Raw genomic sequence first — 20182 nt, 5'->3', positions numbered from 1 at the left:
GGAGGTTGGTGTTGGATGCGCAGACGCTGTCACCAGGCACCAGTCTAGGCGCTTTGTGTCTATTAACTCATTTGAATCCTTGCAACCAGCCCATGCAAGGGGTGATATTTTTACTCCTCTTTTGCAGATAAGAACAGGGAGGCGGCTGGGTGCAGTGACTCACACCTGTAATCCCAGCTCTTTGGGAGGCCAAGGCGGGTGGATCACCTGAGGTCAGGAGTTCAAGACCAGCCTGGCCAACATGGTGGAGCCCCATCTCCACCAAAAATACAAAAATTAGCCAGGCGTGGTGGCACATGCCTGTAATCCCAGCTACTCAGGAGGCTGAGGCCGGAGAATTGCTTGAACCCGGGAGGCAGAGGTTGCAGTCAGCCAAGATCACACCATTGCACTCCAGCCTGGGTGACAAACAGATTTATCTCAAAAACAAAACAAAACAAAACAAAACAGGGAGGCCTGGAAAGTCTCTCAGAGACACACAGGCGAGTGGGGCGGCAAGAGGCAGGGCCCAGGCTGTGGAGGTCACAGCTTGCAAACCTACCAGGTGAGCAGAGAGGAGGGGCTGCCCCTCTCCACAAGGCCACACGGTGGCCAGCAGTGGCATTAAGGCCCTGGAAATTATGGCTTGTGCACCCCAGAGACCCCCAAGCACCCCTGCCAGGGAGACACCCAAAGTCTTCCACAGGCTGGAAAAACCCAGGGGTGATGGGGCGGACACCAGCACCTCTCTGTGTGTGACTTTAGACAGATCAGGTCCCCTCTGGGTCTCAGTCTCCCCATCTGTTCCATGCGAGGGTGGGCAAGGGTCTGGGGTCTTCCCAGGCAGGGCATGGGAGCTGGAGTTTGGATTAGGCTGGGCATCATTGCCCCCAGGTGGCCAGGGGTGGTACTACAGCAGCCGGGATGCCTGGGGAAGGCAGTGTCCTCCCCATGTGCTAGCCAGGGTCTGAGACTGTACACCACCACCAACTTGGGACTTTCAGTTCCACACTGCCTTTCAAAACGCCTTCCCCAAGGGAGGAACATCTGCATCCCTGACATCCTGTTGGAAAGGGCTTCAGGAACAAGGGACAGGGACGCTGAAAGAATGCACGGTGGCTCACCTGTAATCCCAGCACTTTGGGAGGCCGAGGTGGAAGGATCACTTGAAGCCAGGAATTCAAGACCAGTCTGGGCAACACAGTGAGACCTGATCTCTACAAAATATAATAACAAATCATACTGAAAAGGAAGCACCTTACGGTTATGGCCATGGGCCTCGAGTCTTTGGACCGTGAGAGACCAGTGCCAGCTGTCCCATGCCAGGGCCCTCCACCAAGGGTCTCAGCCTGTCAGGAGCCCCCAGCCTTCGCCTGCACAAGACCCCAACTCCCAGCCCTGGCAGTGAAAGGAAGTTGAGGCGGGAAGGGACCTGGAGTGATCCCAGCACCATGAGAGAGGACTCCTTAAACCCCCCGAGGGCTGGGTACAGTGTCTCATGCTTGTAATCCCAGCACTTTTGGAAGCCGAGGTAGAAGGATCACTTGAGTCCAGTAGTTCAAGACTAGCCTGGGCAACATAGCGAGACCTCATCTCTAGAAAAATATTTAAAACAACTAGCTGGGCAGCTACGCAGGAGGCTCAGGAGGAGGATCACTTAAGCCCAGAAGTTCAAGGCTGCAGTGAGCTATGATCGCGCCACTGCACTCCAGCCTGAGAGACAGAGCAAGACCCTGTCACTTAAAAAAAAAAACCTCCCAGGTTCCCTCCTCTCATTAAGCTTCCCTGCATTGAGTCCCAGCTCCAAATCCCCGTGGAACCCCCCAGCCTCTCTCTCTGAACTGTTAACCCCTCGATGAATGCCAACCCCTCACTGGCCCCACATCCCTCTCTAACCCCCAGTGCTTCCATCTGGTTTGGAGGAGAAGCGCTGCCAGCCCCTCAGCTGGCCCCTTAGTGGGCCTCACCCAAGATGTAACAGCTGCCGCCCGAGAGTCCTGTCCCAGCGGCCACAAAATCCCAGCCCCGTCAGTGACACCTGCCTCTTTTCTCAGGCTCTTAGCCGCCCCACCCCCACCTTGGCATTGCTCCTTCTGAGGCCCTAGGGCACCACCTGACCACGTCCCCCACCCCTTTCCAGCTGCCTCTGCCAAGTCGGCCCTGGTTATTTCTCCAGCACAGTCTGGCCCCAAGTGGCTCAGGGACTTTGAAGTCCTGGGTCCTGGGAGACCCCACTCCAGGCCCTGAAAATCCCAGGGTTCAGCAGTGGGATGGGGGTGGATTCCAGCATTCTCTCAGCCTCGAGGCCTCAGATTCATTCTGGACATGGATTCGGTACAGAAGGAATCCTTTCCCCGCCTGCCCCCATCAGACCCCCACCAGAACCAGTCTCTTCTCACCCAGAACTCCACGCCCTGGCCCGTCTGTCCATGGGAGACTATCTCCAAGGACCACTCACCCTGCCCAGCAGGGAGCTCCCCACAGCTGAACGGGTCTTATTATCTCTGTGTACCCAGTCCTGTCATGGGGCCTGCACACAGGAGTTGCTCAGTGAATGTGGGAAGAATGAATGAGTGAATGAATGATGTTTTCTGGGTATTCGGTATGTCAGTGACTCACAGCCCCAGCAAACAAAACAGTCACTTCTTTAAATATGTGAATTAGGCCAGGTGTGGTGGCTCACGCCTATAATCCCAGCACTTTGGGAGACCAAGGGGGATGGATCACTTGAGGTCAGGAGTTGGAGACCAGCCTGGTCAACATGGTGAAACCCCTGGTTGGTGCCGTTTTACATAAAAGGCCGCTCCCTGTAGATGTCTCAAAACAAGCAAGTTTCCCGATAGCTGAGCAGCCAGCAACCTCCCTCCAAAAAAGGTCAGTTCCTCTGTGAACCTTCAGAAAGCTAACAATAACTCTCTTCACCTGCCACCTCATCATCAATCCATTCGGCCATTTCTATGTTTGTGTGCATGTTTGAATGTGTGGCCCATGGCTCTGCTTGGCTCTACACATAACCGAATGCTTTATATGTATTATGTCATTGGCGTGTGCATTTTTGTGGACGTGGAGGAGAGTGTGTGTGCATGTGTGTGCATGTATTTGCCTGTGTGTGTGCATGTGTGTGTATGCGTTTGCGTGTGTGTGCATGTGTGTGTGCATATGTGTGTGTGTGCATGTGTGTATGTTGCCTGTTCATGTATACTTGTGAATCCATGGGCATGTATACATGGCTGAGATGCGTGCTAGGAAGTTGCTGTATCTCTGAGTATAAATTAATGAGCTCCTACGAGGAGAAGCCCAGTTAATTCATCTTCCCAGGTTGATCAAGGGACATGAGAGAAACTGAGGCTCAAAGAGGTTGCTCAGGGTCTGGGTCACCCATTCTGTCACTGACTGCGATGGAAACCAGGTGTCTTGCCTCCCGCCTTCACACCCTACTGATTTCCAAGACCGGTCACCTAGCTCAAGCCATGTCACTGCTTATGTTCCCAGTCTCCAGGCTAGAATGACCCTTTGCAAGGCTTGGCAACCAAAAGCCCTGGGTCTGAAGCAGACTGGGCAGTAGCCACTGATAAACCTGTATCATGCACGACCAACCTCCAAAATGAAACACAAAATTCCCCACAGCCTGAAATCCCCAGACACCCCAGGACTGAGGTCACCACAGTGAACAGAGCCCCCAGTGCACATTCCCACTCCCTGTCTGTGTATCTTTCTTAAAACATTCAACCTATTGATTTTTATATTGCCAAAGTAACATATATTTGTTTTAAAAAAGAATTTAAGCTGCGTAAAAATGTGTAAGTTAGAGGCCAGGCACAGTGGCTCATGCCTGTAATCCCAGCACTTTGGGAGGCCGAGGTGAGTGGATCACTTGAGGTCAGGAGTTCAAGACCAGCCTGGCCAACATGGTGAAATCCTGTCTCTATAAAAGGAACAAAAATTAGCCAGGTCAGTGGCACTGGTCCCAGCTACTCAGGAGACTAAGGCAGGAGAATTGCTTGAACCTGGGAGGCGGAGGTTGCAGTGAGCCAAGATCGCACCACTGCACTCCAGTCTGGGCGACAGAGAGAGACTCTCAAAAGAAAAGAAAAGAAGATAGCCTGGCCAACATGGGGAAATCCAGTCTCTACTAAAAATACAAAAATTAGCCAGGCATGGTGGTGGCATCTATCATCCCAGCTACTCGGGAGGGGTGGAGATTGCAGTGAGCTGAGATCACGCCACTGCTCTCCAGCCTGGGCCACAGTGCGAGACTCTCAAAAAAAAAAAAAAGTGTAAAGTGTAAGTTAGAATCCTCCTTCACCCCCAGATCAGCGTTATGAATGGTGGGGTGCCTAGTGCTCTGAACTTTTCTCTCAGGAAATACTTCCTAAGGTGGCCAGTAGGCCCAGCTCAGAAAATGACCTTCAAGGGGAGCTCAGTATGAGTAGAGGGGAAAAGGAACAGAATCTAACCAACCAGGCTGAGGCCAGGCCTTGGGGCGAATGGATCAAACCACATGTTCCAAGGGATGGCCAACCCCGAACGCCGGAGGCTGTGATGGAACTTCTGTCACTCAGTGCTTTGGGCCCTCAGAACTGAGCCCCATCTCCCGCCCAAATTAAACAGTAACCACCCAAGGTCGGGGAAGGGGCCTTATCAGAGCAGGTTTCTCTCCAAGGGGCAGTTTGGCCTTGACCAGGTGACTCACCTGCTCTTGCCTATAAGTGTGCCCAGCCCATCCTGAGGGTCAGCCAGTCCTGAGCATCCAACCACGTTGGGCATCACTGTCCTCGCTGCGCTCTTGGCCTGTGGTAAGCGGTGGGGTGGGGCTGCAGCCAGCAGGCTGTGAGCTCAGGCTGGCCTCCAGGGCAAGGACAGGATGGGGGTGGGGGGCCTCTGCTCTCCAGGTAAGACACTTTGGGGTCTCCTGTGGGTTCAGATGCTACCAACCAGCTGTGTGTCAGACAAGCCACAGCCTGCCTAGCAACTCTGTTTCCACATCTGCAGAACAGGGAAGATGATCTGACATGTCCCCAGTTAGAAACGAGGTGTGGAAAGCAACACATAAGCGTCAGGGACATGAGATGCCTCATCCTGGGTTCACCCCAGGGACCATCGGGACCTGCCATTCCCAGCACCCTCTCTCCTTTGGGGATTCTCCATTCCATCATTTTGGTGGCGTTTTCCAAGATTAGGAGCCCAGGGACTTGGCTTAAATGTCACTTCTTCTCTGCAGGGCCTGGAAAAGTCATTTCACCTCTCTAAATCTCACTGGCTTTTTTGGCAAAGGAGAGCACTTAATGAAGAGTCCTTCCAGCTAACAACTACAACAACAGTAATAATAGCAGCTCCTATTTTCTGTGTATTTACTATGTGCCAGGTGCTGTGCTGGGACTCTTACATGTAGGAGCCAATTCGATCCTCAAAACAACCTTAAGAAGTAGGGTCTATTGCCAGGCACGGTGGCTCTCGCCTGTAATCCCAGCACTTTGGGAGGCCGAGGTGGGTGGATCACTTGAGATCGGGAGTTCCAGACCAGCCTGACCAACATGGTGAAACCCTGTCTCTACTAAAAATACAAAAAATACAAAAATTAGCCAGGCGTGGTGGCGGGCACCTGTAATCCCAGCTACTCAGGAGGCTGAGGCAGGAGAATCGCTTGAACCCAGGAGGAGGAGGTTGCAGTGAGCCAACATCGTGCCATCAAACTCCAGCCTGGGCAACAAGAGTGAAACTCCATCTCAAAAAAAAAAAAAAAAAAGAAAGAAAGAAAACAAAAGAAAAGAAAAAGAAAAAGAGGTAGGGTCTATTAATAGTCCCATATTACAGATGAGGACATTGAGGTTCAGTGCGACTTAGTATCTTGTCTGACATCACATGGCAGGTTAGTGGAAGAGGCAGAATTTGAGTCCACGTCTGTCTCGCGGAACAGCACTGCTGTGTGTTCTTAACTGCTCCACACATCTTCCCAGCTATAACAGTGGACTCCGTGCTCTCTCACACACACACCATGATGCAGGGGACTAAAAAGGGACAGAAGAACACAGGTGTACCAGGCACTCGCACATATGCCAGTCACATTTTTTTTTTTTTTTTTTTTTTTTTGAGATGGAGTTTTGCTCTTGTCACCCAGGCTGGAGTGCGCTGCACGATCTCAGCACGCTGCAACCTCTGTTTCCCGGGCTCAAGCGATTCTCCTGCCTCAGCCTCCTGAGTGGCTGGGGTTACAGGCAGGTGCCACCACGCCTGGCTAATTTTTGTATTTTTAGTAGAGACAGGGTTTCGCCATGTTGGCCAGGCTGGTCTCAAACTCCTGACCTCAAGGGATCTGCCTGCCTCGGCCTCCCAAAGTGCTGGGATTACAGGTGTGAACCACCGTGCCCAGCCAAACGCTTTCTTTTCTATGTGTTGTCTGATTCAGTCCTCAGGACAAACTCACCGGGTTAGTGTGATTCTTCACATTTCACAGAAAGGGAAAACGAGGCCTAGAAACCTGGGTGACTTCCCCCCTGTCACACAGTAAAGTATCAACCCTGTGTCTGCCCAGCCCCAAATCTGTGCTCCTTCCACCTGCCCACCCTCCCACTTGTTTCCCCGTGGGCGGCCAGCCCCACTCACCGGCTCTCCTGGCCTCCTGTCTCCCCAGCCTCCAGCTGCGGGGTGCCCAGCTTCCCGCCCAGCCTATCCGCCCGCATGGTGGGAGGAGAGGCTGCCCGGCCCCACAGCTGGCCCTGGCAGGTAAGCCTGTGTGGGGCTGGGACGTAGAGATAGAGAGGCTGGCGGGGTGAGGGTCCCAGGGACCCGCGGGTTGACACACAGCCCTCCCCACCCTCCTGCAGATCTCCCTCCAGTACCTCGAGAATAACAGGTGGTGGCACACGTGCGGCGGGATCTTGATCGCCATGAACTTTGTCTTCACCGCTGCCCACTGCATCAGGTGTGCAGGGATGGTACCCTGAGACCTGGCCATCACCCGGGGGCGGGAGCCTGATACTCTGCTTTTACTGAGCAGCTTCTCCACACTCCAGGCACTGGGCTACAGAAGCTACTCACATCCAGTAACTCATTTATTCAGTCAAGTATTTATCGTGCATCTATTATGTGCCAGAAACCAGCAGTGAAGACAAAGTCTGTACTCTCGGGAAGCTTATACTCTTGTGGAAGGCAGAGCGGCAGACAATTAACAAGATATAACATCTCAAGTGTTTTAAAAAATAATAATAAAAATAAGGTACTGGCCAGGTGCAGTGGCTCACACCTGTAATCATAGCACTCTGGGAGGCCGAGGCTGGTGGCAGGAGTTCAAGACCAGCCTGGCCAAGATAGTAAAACCCCATCTCTACTTAAAATTCAAAATTAGCCAGGTGTGGTGCCGGGCACCTGTAATCCCAGCTACTTGGGAGGCTGAGGTAGGAGAATCGCTTGAACCCAGGAGGCGGAGGTTGCAGTGAGCCGAGATGGCGCCCATGTATCCAGCCTGGGCAACAGAGCAAGACTCCATCTCAAAAAAAATAAAAAATAAAGTCAGAAGAGGAGAAACAGAATGAGGGGTTCTATTTTTAAAGGGATGGCCAGGGGAAGAGCTGAAAGGGGGATATTTGGCAAATATTTGGCACATTTCAGAGAGCTAAAAGGGTCTGGGCAAAGGCCTGGAGGAAGTGAGGGAGGAAATCATGGGTCTAGGGGAGTGGTGTTCCAGGTGGAGGGAACAGCCACGCAGAGGCTTGGAGAAGAGACCTGTCGGTATGGCTGAGAAGTAACGAGGAAGCCGGTGTGGCAGGGGCAGCGTGAGCTAGAGGAGAGTGGGAGTAGGGGAGCTAGAGAGGAAATAAGTGCAGGTCACTGTCGGGACCTTGGCTTTGACGCTGAGTAAGAGGGAGCTCTCGGAAGGATTTCTGAGCAAAGGAGAGTTGTGGGCTGACATATTTTTGTATATTCTGCAAAATATTTTTAATACATTTTATTAAAAATATATATTGCCACATATTTAATTTTATATATTTCATATATAACTTTTTTTTTTTTGGTACAGACAGAATCTCATTTAGTGGCGCCATCATGGCTCACTGTAGCCTCGACCTCCTGAGCTCAAGCAATCCTCCCACCTCAGCCTCCCGAGTAGGTTATAGACCCCTCCTGGGTCCATAAGCACACGCCACCACACATTCCCAGCTAATTTTTCTTCTTATTTTTGTTTGTTTGTTTGTTTTTTGACTTAGAAGCCCAAACCTCACCACAAGTTTTCTGTGTTTTGTACAGATGGGGATTTGCCATGTGGCCCAGGCTGGTCTCAAACTCCTGGCCTCAAGCAATCCTCAGGTCTCAGCTTCCCAAAGTGCTGGGATTACAGGCGTGAGCCATTGCACCTGGCCTGAGATATTTTTAAACCCACACCGCTGGGTTCGGAATAGACAGGAGTAGGCCAGCGTACAAGTGAGGGGCAGTGAGGTGGATGCCGCCACTGTGCAGGCAAGAGCGGTGTAAGCTTGGATGAGTTTATTCTCACAGCCGCCCTGGGAGTATGTTCCAGTATTGCCTCCCCCTTACAGATGAGGGAACTGAGGCACGAGGCTACACAGCCAGGAGCAGCAAGCTCACAACATGAACCCAAGTCCCTTGACCCCAAGTCCTAGGCCCTTCCCCGTCACCCTGGGAAAGGACAATGGGGACACTCTCTTCCCCTCAAATGAGTCCCATCAAAGCCCCAAGCTCCCTCTCTATCCCACTGGCTGGCAGGACCAGGGGCCACCCTGACCTGGTCCCCTTCCTCTGCCCAGCAACAACCGGATCTACCGTGTGGCCCTGGGAAAGCACAACCTGGAGGTGGAAGATGAGGAGGGATCCCTGTTTGTGGGTGTGGACACCATCTATGTCCACAAGAATTGGAGCTACGACCTGGCAATGTGAGTGACAAATTGCCCATCCCACAGCTGCTGGGGGCAGTGTAGAAGGAGGGGTCCCCAAGACACAGCCACAGAGCCTCTCGCATCCCACACCTGACACCCCATCCTCACCCTGGACAGCCAGCGAATGACTCTCTTACACAAAATGGCAAAATGCTGAGTGGAGACAAATACCCCTTGGATCCCCCTCATTGGCCAAGACTCCCAGGAAGGTCCACAGGAAGGCCCCCCACAGTGTCTCTCCAGAGGCTGGGCCAGGGCTCACCTTTATTGAGTGCCTACTGTATGCCCACATTGCAATAGATACTTTATGTGCCATCTGTTATGTAATCCTAACAACAGCCCTGGACAAAGAACCGAGCCTCAGAGAGGTTAAGAAATGTGTCCCAGGTCACACAGCCCACTTTGTGGCAGAACTAGGAATCAAACCAGGTGTGTCTGGGGTGGCCAGCTTTTATGCCTGTAACATGAACATATTAAAACTGGCATCTGCAAGTGCCATCTTTGGCATTAGAGTTCGCAACTTGCTATAGCCTCTGTTTCAATGGACACACAGCCAGCAGTGGTTTTGAACACTTCCACCCCCACCTCCCTCTGTTAACCCTTTCCCGAGGTGATGACATGTGAGAAGAAGCCGTCAACAGGGCAGGTGATCATGTTAGATGGTGAATCGTTCGTCCCGACATCCCCGAAGGTCAAGAAGCAGCTGGCAGTCAGGAAGTTTGTGCAGGACCCCTGAGAACCCTGGGCCTGACTCCCAACTCACAGCCCGAGCCCCTTAACCTGGACTTGTGGGGCCAGGGTCCTCCTGCCCACTCACCCTCTCCACTTTGGATTCCAGCAACGACATTGCCCTCCTCAAGCTTGCAGAGCACGTGGAGCTGAGTGACACCATCCAGGTGGCCTGCCTGCCAGAGAAGGACTCCCTGCTCCCCAACGACTACCCCTGCTATGTCACTGGCTGGGGCAGCCTCTGGAGTGAGTATCATCCCTGGCAAATCCCGAGAGCCTTCCTGAAGGAAGCAGCATGCCACCCACTTTCCCTTTCTGCCTTCACATTTTCATGTCTTTGTAAACTTTGTAACAATAACAGCTAGTATTTACTAAGCACATACCATGTGACAGACACTAACAAGGGTCTCTGAGAGATGTGGTAAGGTTTAGACGAATTAGAATTTGTCAAGTGCTCAGAACAGCACTTGGCACATAGTAAGTGTAGCATAAATAAACGAAAATAAACCATTTGGGGTGGGGGATGACATCTACCGTATAATATGCCCAAATAGATCCCAGAGGAACTAAAAGGTAAATGCAAATCATGAAACTGTGAGATACTTAGAAGAAAGTGCAGATCGCTATTTAGAAAAGCCTGGGAGAGAGGCCAAGTGTGGCGGCTCACGCCTGTAATGCCGCATTTTAGGAAGCCGAGGAGGAACGATTGCTTGAGGCCAGGAGTTCAAGACCAGCCTGGGCAACATAGTGAGACCCTGCCTCTACAAAAAAAAAACAATTTTTTTAAATAGCAGTGTATGGTGGTGTGTACCTGTAGTCCCAAACTACTCAGGAGGCTGAGGCGAGAGGATCACTTGAGCCCAGGGGTTTGAGGCTGCAGTGAGCTGTGATCTTGCCACTGCACTCCAGCCTGAGCAACAGAGTGAGACCTTGTATCAAAAAAAAAAAAAAAGAAAAGAGGAAAGAAAAAAAGAAAATCTTGGGGTAAGAAAGGCTTTTTAATGTGTGACAGCAAAGACACATGATTGACAACTAAACCCCCATTTTATCCAATTTAATTTCAATCCAATTTAAAGACAACTTAACACTATAGCTTCCTACTGCTGGCAGCCTGCTCCTGGCCCTCTGGGACCTGGGCTTGCCTCTTGATGAAGGGCAGCTGTGTGGTCTGCACAGCGTCTCAGCCGGCGCTCCCCTGGGTCCCGTCCCAGGCCTCTGCTCCCTGAAGGCCTGGGGAGGGGCGGGGCTGGGCTGGGCTGGGCTGCCCGGCTGCCTCCCTGGTCACTGCTCACTCTCTCCCCAGCCAACGGCCCCATTGCTGATGAGCTGCAGCAGGGCCTGCAGCGTGTGGTGGATCACGCCACATGCTCCAGGATTGACTGGTGGGGCTTCATGGTGACAGAAACCATGGTGTGTGCTGGGGGCGATGGCATCATCTCAGCCTGCAGTGTGAGTGACTAGGTTCTGCACCTTGTCCCTACTCTAAGTGGCCAAGTGGACATGAGCAAAGGGAGGTGCAATGGACTAAACCCTTCCCCTGGGAGGAGACTGAGCAAGCCCTGACTGGGCCCAGCAGGCTCAGGGTAAGCCCATCACCGCCCCCCGCTCAGCACTGTGGTGAGAGCATGAGCATTGAGCATGAGTATCTGAGTTCAAGCCCCAGTCCCACCATTTAAGAGCTGCAGAACCTTGGGAAGGCCGTTGAACCTCTGACCTCAGTTTTTCCATCTGTAAAATGGAGTTACAGTAACCACTTCACAGGGTTAGGATTAAATGAGTTTAAAGGATGCAGAAGAGACTTCACTGAAGTCTCTACACATGCTCCTCCATGCCATTTGCTCCGCCAGTCCAGGGAGACCAGAACCATAAAACATCTAAGATAATCAGGGAATGGCCTGTTTTCACACACAACTCTTTCCCCATTCTCGCCCTCCTTCCCCACCTTCCCAGGCCTCTGGCACAGCTGCCAGCATCCTCACTGCTCTGACTAGCTCACAGAATCTTAGACAAGGAGACCTGAACAGCTAGGGAAACTGAGGCACGGAGAGGCGTAACATCATCCCAAGATCACACAGCAAACCAAGAGCTAGTCGGACACCCCAGGGCCTCCTAGAACAAGGCCAAGGCAGCCCCAAACCACACTTCCTCTGCCTCCCTCACCATGGGCAGGCTGAGACCAAAACCGTCTACTAAGGCTGAGAAACCAACCCACATCCCCCACCCCAACCCAGCCCTGCTTCCCAAGCCTGCCTCTCGGGGGCCTGGTGGCTGATGCCCTCCCGGCCTGGTGCAGGGGGACTCCAGTGGTCCACTGAACTGCCAGCTGGAGAACGGCTCCTGGGAGGTGTCTGGCATCGTCAGCTTTGGCTCCCCGCTGGGCTGCAACACCCGCAAGAAGCCGGTAGTCTACACCCGGGTGTCCGCCTACATCGACTGGATCAACGAGGTGGGTGCCGCCTCCACAGCTGTCCCTGCACCGGTCAGCCCCTCCCCCTCACTCGCCCACCCCCTCACTCATTCATGCATTTATTCATTCATCATTTATTCACTTATTCATTCACTCATTCCTGCCCTTATTCACTCATTCATGCATTTAGTCACTCACTGATTTATGCATTTATTCACCCATTCATGCATTTATTCATACATTCATTTATTCACTTATTCATTCATTCTTGCATTTATTCACTCATTCTTGCATTTATTCACTCATTCATGCATTTAGTCACTCCTGCTGGCATTTATTCACTCATTCATGCATTCATTCACTCATTCATTCATGCATTTCGTCACTCTCTCATTTGCTCATTCAGTGATTCATTCATGCACTTATTCACACATTCACTCTCTCATTCAAGAAATATTGGTTGAGTGCTTCCAGTAGCAGGCCTTAAGTTGGGTCCCAATAAGGAAAACAGTCATCGACTCCTCCATCCATCCATCCACTGCCTTCATCAAGCACTTATGTCCCCATCCAGGTCCCACACCAGTCTCCCCCAAAACCTGACCCTCTGAGGCTATGGCCCAGCAGAGGAGAGGGATGGTGTGGATGGCCATTATCATCTTGAGAGTAGGGGAACAGAGGGTCACCCTGGGCTGGGGGCTTCCCCACTGGGGACAGGGTGTGTTGCAAGACCCCTTTGCACAATGGCCTGAAATGCTGAGGGGCTCAGACCCTTTGGACAGGGATAAGGCTGGCATGTGAAGGCTGGGAGCCGCCGGCCATGCCCCCATGGACCTACCCTCCGGGCAGAGCCTTGTGCCGCCCCGGAAGGTGGCACAGCCCTGAGTCCCTCACACTGTTCTCTGCTCCTCCAGAAAATGCAGCTGTGACCTGTTGCTGGGAGCGGCGACAGGGAGTCCCTGCAAGAGCAATAAACTTCCTTCTCCCGGGGCCGCCTGGATCCTTGATTTGCGCAGCCACTAACTGCTGCTTCCCAGCTCTCTGGGGCTGCCCCTTTCCACACTATGCAGCCAAAGAGAGACCCCACCCAGCCAGTTTCCCCCACCCTGCATTAGACAGGTGGGAAAACGGAGGCCCAGAGAGAGGACCAAGGAAACAGCCTCCTGGGGCATTAATGGCAGGCAGGGGGCTGGGGGCGGAGAGCCCAGGGAGTCTTGTGTGAAGCCGGAGGGGATGGGAGTTAAGGACACATCAGACACCTTCCCCACTCCATCTCACAAGCTGTGAACAGGTGAGACGCTGATGAAATCACTCGCTTCTCTGATCCTACCTCCACCGAGGGGCCTGGCAGGTCCTCACGGCCCCCAGCTGCAGGTGGAAGGCAGGGTCTCCCCAAGAGCAGCCTCCCCTAGGCCAGAGAGACCACCCCACAGGAGGATGGCCAAAGCTCAGGGACAGCCACTCCTGGGGAAGGGGCTCCCCAGCCGGGACCCCCCCAACCCACCCCGCAGCACAGACTCCGCATCTGCTGTTGGCAGGGGCTCTCTGCTTTGAGACGTGTTTAGTGAGCCGGCCCCTGTGTCCTGCCCTGTGCTGGGCATGGTGAAGGTAAAGGAAGAGGAGGAGACCCCAGCATCACCCTCAGGAGACACACGTTTGAAGAAGGCAATGGTTCCTACAAAGAATCACAGTGGTCAGAGCTGGATACGCTTTCATTGCATTAGACAGGTGGGGAAACTGAGGCCCAGAGAGAGGAAGGAGTTGGGACAGCCGGCAATGCCTGATCCAGCAGAAGAGAATTCTCCCAAGGCTGACAAGAGGCCAAGAGGAGCCCGAGATGAAACAGACCCAGTGTCCAGGGAGGGACATGGCAGGAGGATCAGACCCTGATGATTAGGGTGGCCAGAGATGAGAGGGACCCAGTGTCCAGGGAGGGACATGCCAGGGGGATCAGACCCTGATGATGAGGGTGGCCAGAGATGAGAGGGACCCAGTGTCCAGGGAGGGACATGCCAGGGGGATCAGACCCTGGTGATAGGGGCCTCTGACCTGGCGTGCTCCTGGGAATGTCCTGTTCTGTGGAGGTGCCCCCAGCCCACCCTCTGGACCCCTCGCTGGAGAGCCCTTGGCTGCAGCTGCTCAGACTGGCCCAAGAGTTCTCCCTTTTCTCCACCAGACTTTGTCCCCTGGGAGTGGGGACCATGGTGTGACTCCTGCACCCCAGTGATGCCAAGGCAAGTCTCAGGAAAGACTTGACTTACTCGACAAGCAGTGGGGGCTACAGGGAGCCCAACACCACCCAGACCCAGGAATCCAGGATGGGGGGACCCCAGCTGTGCAGGAGACAGACCAGTAAATAGATCATTAAATTCCCTGGTATACATTTGAAAACAGAAATATGGACCGGAAGCAGAGAAACGGGACACTTAAACCAGTGTCAGCTGGTGGGAGAAATCCAGGATGGCTTCCTGGAGGTGATGATGCCCAAGCTTGGTCTTAAAATTTAACTAGAAGGTACCCAAGTACAGAAGGCAGTCCTGTTTGCTTAATCCAAACTTCACTCCCAGTTATCCTCTTCTTTTTGAGATGGAGTCTCACTCTGATGCCCAGGCTGGAGTGCAGTGGCACGTTCTCGGCTCACAGCAACCTCCACCTCCTGGGTTCAAGCAATTCTCCTGCCCTCAGCCTCCCAAGTAGCTGGGATTACAGGCACACACCACCACGCCCAGCTAATTCTTTTGGGTTTTTTTTAGTAGATATGGGCTTCACCATGTTGTCCAGGCTGGTCTCAAACTTCTGACCTCAGGTGATCCACCTGCCTTAGTCTCCCAAAGTGCTGGGATTACAGGCGTGAGCCACCATGCCCGGCCCTTTATTTTTTTTATTGAGATGTGGTCTGCCTATCTTGCCCAAGCTGGTCTCAAACTCCTGGGCTCTAGTGATCCTCCCACCTCAGCCTCCCAAAATGCTGGCATTATAGGCGTGAGCCATGGCGTCCAGCCTCATTTACTCTTTAATAATCTTGAAGGTGGATGTTAGGAAGAATAATAACTGGTTTTTAGTATCATAGTAGGCGTGTATAAAGTGCTTCCTGTGGACCAGGCTCTGTGCTAAGAGTCTGTTTGTATCGTCTGTTTTAATCCTTGCCTCCATCCTGAGATGAGTTCTTTGATCTCCATGATGTAGATGAGGAAACTGAGGTCTGTGGGGTTAGGTGACTTGACCAGGGTTATCCTGCCAGCAGGTGGCAGAGCTGGGGTTTGGACCCAGGTCAGTCTCAGCGGAGTTGATGTAACCACAAACCCTCAAGGCCATCTTCAATCAGGTTGACCCTGGAACCTGGCTGATCCCCTGCACTAGACCACATCAGAGCCCAGGGCACCGGGCAGATGGCCACTCTCCAGGAGTCTCTTGGGGATGGCCTCCTCCACAGCTACCTCTGGGGGCTTCACCTCCCACCCCAGCACCTGGCCTCTCGCAGCCCCAGTCACCTCCTCTTGGTGATGGACTCTTTGGCACCACAGCCAGCTCCTATATTGTCCCCCTGGGGGCCCGAGCTGGCCCTGGATGGAGCCCAGCCCCAGTAATTGATTGGCCCTTGATTGATAGAGGCGGCCGTTCAAACCGTGGTTTGAGCTGCGGCCCAGCCAGGCCTGGGAGCTGCCAAAGACAGAGGGATCCATAGCCCACGTTTCCATCCAAGTTTGGACACTTTATCTGCACTTCCTCTGAAACTGAGCTGCCCCTGGCTGCAGAAGAAACCCATCCATTTGAATAATAGATAAAGCTGGGGCTGAGAGAGAGAGACATGGGACCCAGAGGCTGGGACATGAACCCCTGACCTGCTGGTTAGGGGGCTGGTGGCCCCACCGATAACAGCCCTTCTGACCTAATCCGGACCTGGAGGATCGCTGAGCACAGGGGTTGTAAAGAAAAAGCGCTGCGCCGTCAGGAGATTAGTGGAGGTGATTCAATCTTGTTTTAGTGGCGTCGACGGCCATTTATGCAGCTAGCTCTGTGTGCTGGGAGCTGTGCTGAGTGCTTGACAGGGATGGGCTGTCATTCCTCACAGTGGCCCATGAGGGAGGCCCCCTTGCAGCAGGGTTCTCAGCCTCAGCACCACTGGCACTTGGAGCCAGGTCATTTTTTTTTTTTTTTTTTTTTTTTTTTGAGACAGAGTCTCACTTTGTCACCCAGGCTGGAGTGCAATGGCACGGTTTCAGCTCACTGCAACCTCCTCCTCCTGTGTTTAAGTGATTCTCCTGCCTCAGCCTCCCGAGTAGCAGGGATTGCAGGTGCTTGCCACCATGCCCAGCTAATTTGTGTATTTTTAATAGAGACGGGGTTTCACCATGTTGGCCCGGATGGTCTTGATCTCCTGACCTCATGATCTGCCCGCCTCAGCCCCCCAAAGTGCTGGGATTACAGGCGTGAGCCACCGCGCCAGGCCGGCCAGGTCATTCTTTGTGGTGGGGCCACCCTGTGCGCTATGGAGCTTCCCTGGCCTCCACCCACCAGATACCACCGGCACCCCTCGCCCCAGGTATGACAACCAAAAACATCTCTAGATATTGCCAGATGTCCCCTGGGGGGCACATGCACCCCAGCTTAAGAGATGCTGCATTTTGTGGCTGAGGAGCCCAGGCAATTTGTCTCCAGAGCCCGATTGTCATCGCTGACCTTCCTGGGAGCCCAGGGTCAGAAAGCGGCAGGGGCTTTGCTTTCGTGGGGGGCACTGAGGACGGGAGTCCTCCTGACTTGGCTCAGGAAAGACTGAGTCCCTCACCAGGTGCCCCTGCACAGCGCCGTGGTCATGTGGCACCCGCCCAGCCCTCCACCAGGCAGCAAACAAAGTCCAGAGGTGACAGGAGAGGCCTCCGCTGTGTCCCCAGAGCCCCTCCAGCTCCAGGTAGAGGCTGGACTGCAGCAGCTTTGGCCTGCCTGACCCTCTGAGTCCCCACCTTCTACTGCCACAGAGGTGGCCACTGCCCACAGGGGCCGCTGGCCCATCCGCCTCCACCCCAGCCCTCACCCATCAGTGGGACAGAAGGCCCCAGGACCCTGTGTTCCCTCCAGGAATCCCAAGACCCATCTTTTCTGTGCTGCGTCACTTCCAACTGAGAGGTGACAATGTGCTAGCAGCCCTCACTGTCAGCGCCTCCTCAGCCTCGGCGTCCACTCTGGCGGCACTGGAGGAGCCCTTCAGCCCGCCACAGCACCGTGGGAGCCCTTCAGTCCGCCACAGCACCGTGGGAGCCCCTCACTGGGCTGGCTGAGGCCGGAGTCGCCTCCCTCTGCTTGCGGGCAGTGTGGAGGGAGAGGCGCGGGCGGGAACCGGGGCTGCGTGTGGCGCTCGCGGGCCGGTGCGAGTTCCAGCAGGCGCAGGCGCAGGCGCGGGCTCGGCGGGCCCCGCACACTGAGCGGCCGGCGGGCCGGCACCGCCGGCCCAGGGCAGTGAGGGGCTTGGCACCCGGGCCAGCAGCTGCGGAGGTTGCGCCAGATCCCCCAGCAGTGCTGGTCCGCTGGCGCTGCACTGAAATTCTCGCCGGGTGTAGCTGCCTCCCCGTGAGGCAGGGGTCGGACCTGCAGCCCGTCAAGTCTGAGCTCCCCTAGGTGCGGTGGGCTCCCGCGCGGCCTGAGCCTCCCCAACGGGTGCCGCCCCCTGCTCCAAGCCGCCCAGTTCCATTGACAGCCCAAGGGCTGACGAGTGCAGGCGCAGCTCCGGACTGGCGGGCAGCTCCGCCTGCAGCCCCAATGCAGCATCCACTGAGTGAAGCCAGCTGGACTCCTAAACCGAATGGGAACTTGGAGAACTTTTATATCTAGCGGGAGGATTGTATGTGTACCAATCAGCACTCTGTATCTAGCTAACCTAGTGGAGACTTGGAGGACTAGCACTCTGTGACTCTGTGTCTGACTCAAGGATTGTAAAAGCACCAATGAGCACTCTGTGTCTAGCTCAAGATTTGTGAATACACCAATTGGTACTCTGTATCTAGCTAACCTAGTGCAGACTTGGAGGACTAGCACTCTGTGACTCTGTGTCTGACTCAAGGATTGTAAAAGCACCAATGAGCACTCTGTGTCTAGCTCAGGATTTGTGAATACACCAATTGGTACTCTGTATCTAGCTAACCTAGTGCAGACTTGGAGGACTAGCACTCTGTGACTCTGTCTAGCTCAAGGATTGTAAACGCACCAATCAGAACTCTGTCAAAATGGACCAATCAGCTCTCTGTAAAATGGACCAATCAGCTCTCTGTAAAATGGACCAATCAGCTCTCTGTAAAATAGACCAATCAGCAAGATGTGGGTGGGGTCAGATAAGGGAATAAAAGCAGGCTGCCTGCGCTACCACTAACAACCGAGATCAGATCTACTCTTTAAGTGTGGAAGGTTTGTTCTTTTACTCTGCAATAAATGTTGGTCATTCTGGCTGAATGTTGTGTTTTTGAGCCGTTAAACTTATTGCGGAGGTCTGCAGCTTTACTTCCGACGCCGACAAGACCATGAACACACCAGGAAGAATGAACAACTCCAGACACGGTGCATTTCAGACACGGTGCGTTTAAGAACTGTAACAGTCATCCCGCAGCTCTGCAATTTCACTCTTGAAGACAAGAAGAACCCAAACCTACCGAAAGGAAGAAGCTCCAGACACATGAACGTCTGAAGGAACAAACCCCGGCCATACCATCTTTAAGAACTGTAACACCCACAAGTGTCCGCGATTTCATTCTTGGAGTTTGAGACCAAGAGCACACCAATTCTAGGGACACAACCACTGAGACTCACTGGCGTGCGAAGTATTTATATCCCTCGCAAAAATGCTCCCCTCACACTCCAGGCATTGTCTGTGTTCTGCAGTGGCGCCAGGACATGTGGGGGAGGGACTGGGCACAGCAAATGGTGCAAGTTTATGAACCCAGGAGACCTAGTCTAGAGACCCAGCTCCTTACTGCTGTGTGATTGTGGGTGGGTCACTTAACCTCTCTGAGCCTTGATTATAAAATGAGGTTATTAAAAGTATTAAGCAGTTTGCAGCGTAAAGACACGTTTCAGTACGTGGTTGCTATTAGGTGTTCAAAGTACACTTACCTAGAGAAGGTGAAGGGAGCTGGGGAGCCTGGAAAAGGTGCACAAATGAGACATTCATTCAGAAGCTCAGGCGTCCAAGACACAATTCTGGGACACAGGTCCCTGTGTTGTGCTGCTGTCACCAGCACTGTCACCCAGCCAGTTCAAGGCCTTAGGGGCTGCACAAGGCAGCTTTAGGTGTGGAAAAACCCATTTTGGCTGGGTACAGAGGCGCACGCCTGTAATCCCAGCACTCTAGGAGGCTGATGTGGGAGGGTTGCTGGAGCCCAGGAGTTCGACAGCAGCCTGAACAACATATACCACATCTCTACAAAAAAATACAAAAGTTGGCCAGGCATGGTGGCATGCACCTGCAGTCCCAGCTACTTGGAAGGCTGAGGTGGGAGGATTGGTTGAGACCTCCTTAGGAGGTAGAGGCTGCAATAAGCTGTGATCGCGCCTGAGCAACAATGACACCCGTCCCAAAGAAAAGAAAAGCCCATTTTACCAACACAGGGATCACTCTCCCCAGCCCCCATCTTGTCTTCTTCCCACTCTGTTCCCAGAGACCAGTAGGGCAGGTGTTTGGTTGATAAGAGAGCCTAGCTGGGCAAACAGCACCTGGCCCTCTTTCACCAGGCTGTGTGCTCCAGGAACCAGTGGTGCCTTCCCAGCCAGGGAACAGGCAGAGAGGCCACCTAGGCTCTTACTACACAGAAGCCGGTCAAGAGGGACTTGCCTCCAACCCATCCGTGTCTCTGCCAGGTTGTGTTGGTAGAAAAAAGAAAACCTGAGTGTGCAGGGCGGAGGGGAGTCATCTCTATCGCCTGATGCTTGTTCCTGGCTTTCCTACCGCTCAGCCAGTCTCCGCCACTTCCTGCAGGCACTGCGCCACACTTCCCTGAACACACCCAGGCCGCCACCTGCCACCTGGCCGTGCCTCCTGCACCCCTCGGAGGTTGCAGTGAGCCAAGAATGCGCCGTTGCACTCCAGCCTGGGCGACAGAGGGAGATTCCGTCTCAAAAAAAAAAGAAAGAATAAGCAGCTGTAGCAGGGAGACCCCCCCAACATACACCATCCAGCCCTGATCCCTCACCCCCA

The 20182-nt window shown here is 53.6% G+C and overlaps 1 protein-coding gene and 1 long non-coding RNA gene across 7 annotated transcripts in view; one reads left to right on the top strand and one right to left on the bottom strand.

The window, feature by feature from the left end:
- The window catches only part of LOC144336118 (uncharacterized), a 26628-nt gene extending 6446 nt beyond the window's left edge, over window positions 1-20182 (bottom strand). The window contains exon 1 of the long non-coding RNA XR_013407576.1: window positions 20011-20182. This is a non-coding gene — a long non-coding RNA (uncharacterized LOC144336118). The remainder of the gene's footprint in view (window positions 1-20010) is intronic.
- The window catches only part of LOC114674069 (chymotrypsin-C-like), a 37977-nt gene continuing 22429 nt past the window's right edge, over window positions 4635-20182 (top strand). For 2 of the 6 annotated variants that reach the window (XM_077973543.1, XM_077973544.1), the window contains exons 1-7: window positions 4635-4775; window positions 6611-6702; window positions 6804-6901; window positions 8742-8867; window positions 9709-9845; window positions 10903-11048; window positions 11893-12045. In XM_077973543.1, coding sequence (XP_077829669.1) covers window positions 6658-6702; window positions 6804-6901; window positions 8742-8867; window positions 9709-9845; window positions 10903-11048; window positions 11893-12045 — 705 coding nt within the window. In that variant the 5' untranslated portion in view covers window positions 4635-4775; window positions 6611-6657. Of the gene's footprint in view, window positions 4776-5200; window positions 5300-6610; window positions 6703-6803; window positions 6902-8741; window positions 8868-9708; window positions 9846-10902; window positions 11049-11892; window positions 12046-12917; window positions 15106-16342; window positions 18445-20182 lie in introns of those variants that run through there. The other 4 variants (XM_077973545.1, XM_077973546.1, XM_077973541.1 and 1 more) reach the window with 4 other exon arrangements.

This window comes from Macaca mulatta, chromosome 1 (genome assembly GCF_049350105.2).
Source record: "Macaca mulatta isolate MMU2019108-1 chromosome 1, T2T-MMU8v2.0, whole genome shotgun sequence".
NCBI classification, from domain to species: Eukaryota; Metazoa; Chordata; class Mammalia; order Primates; family Cercopithecidae; genus Macaca; species Macaca mulatta.
This window is presented reverse-complemented; position numbering and strand designations above follow the sequence as displayed.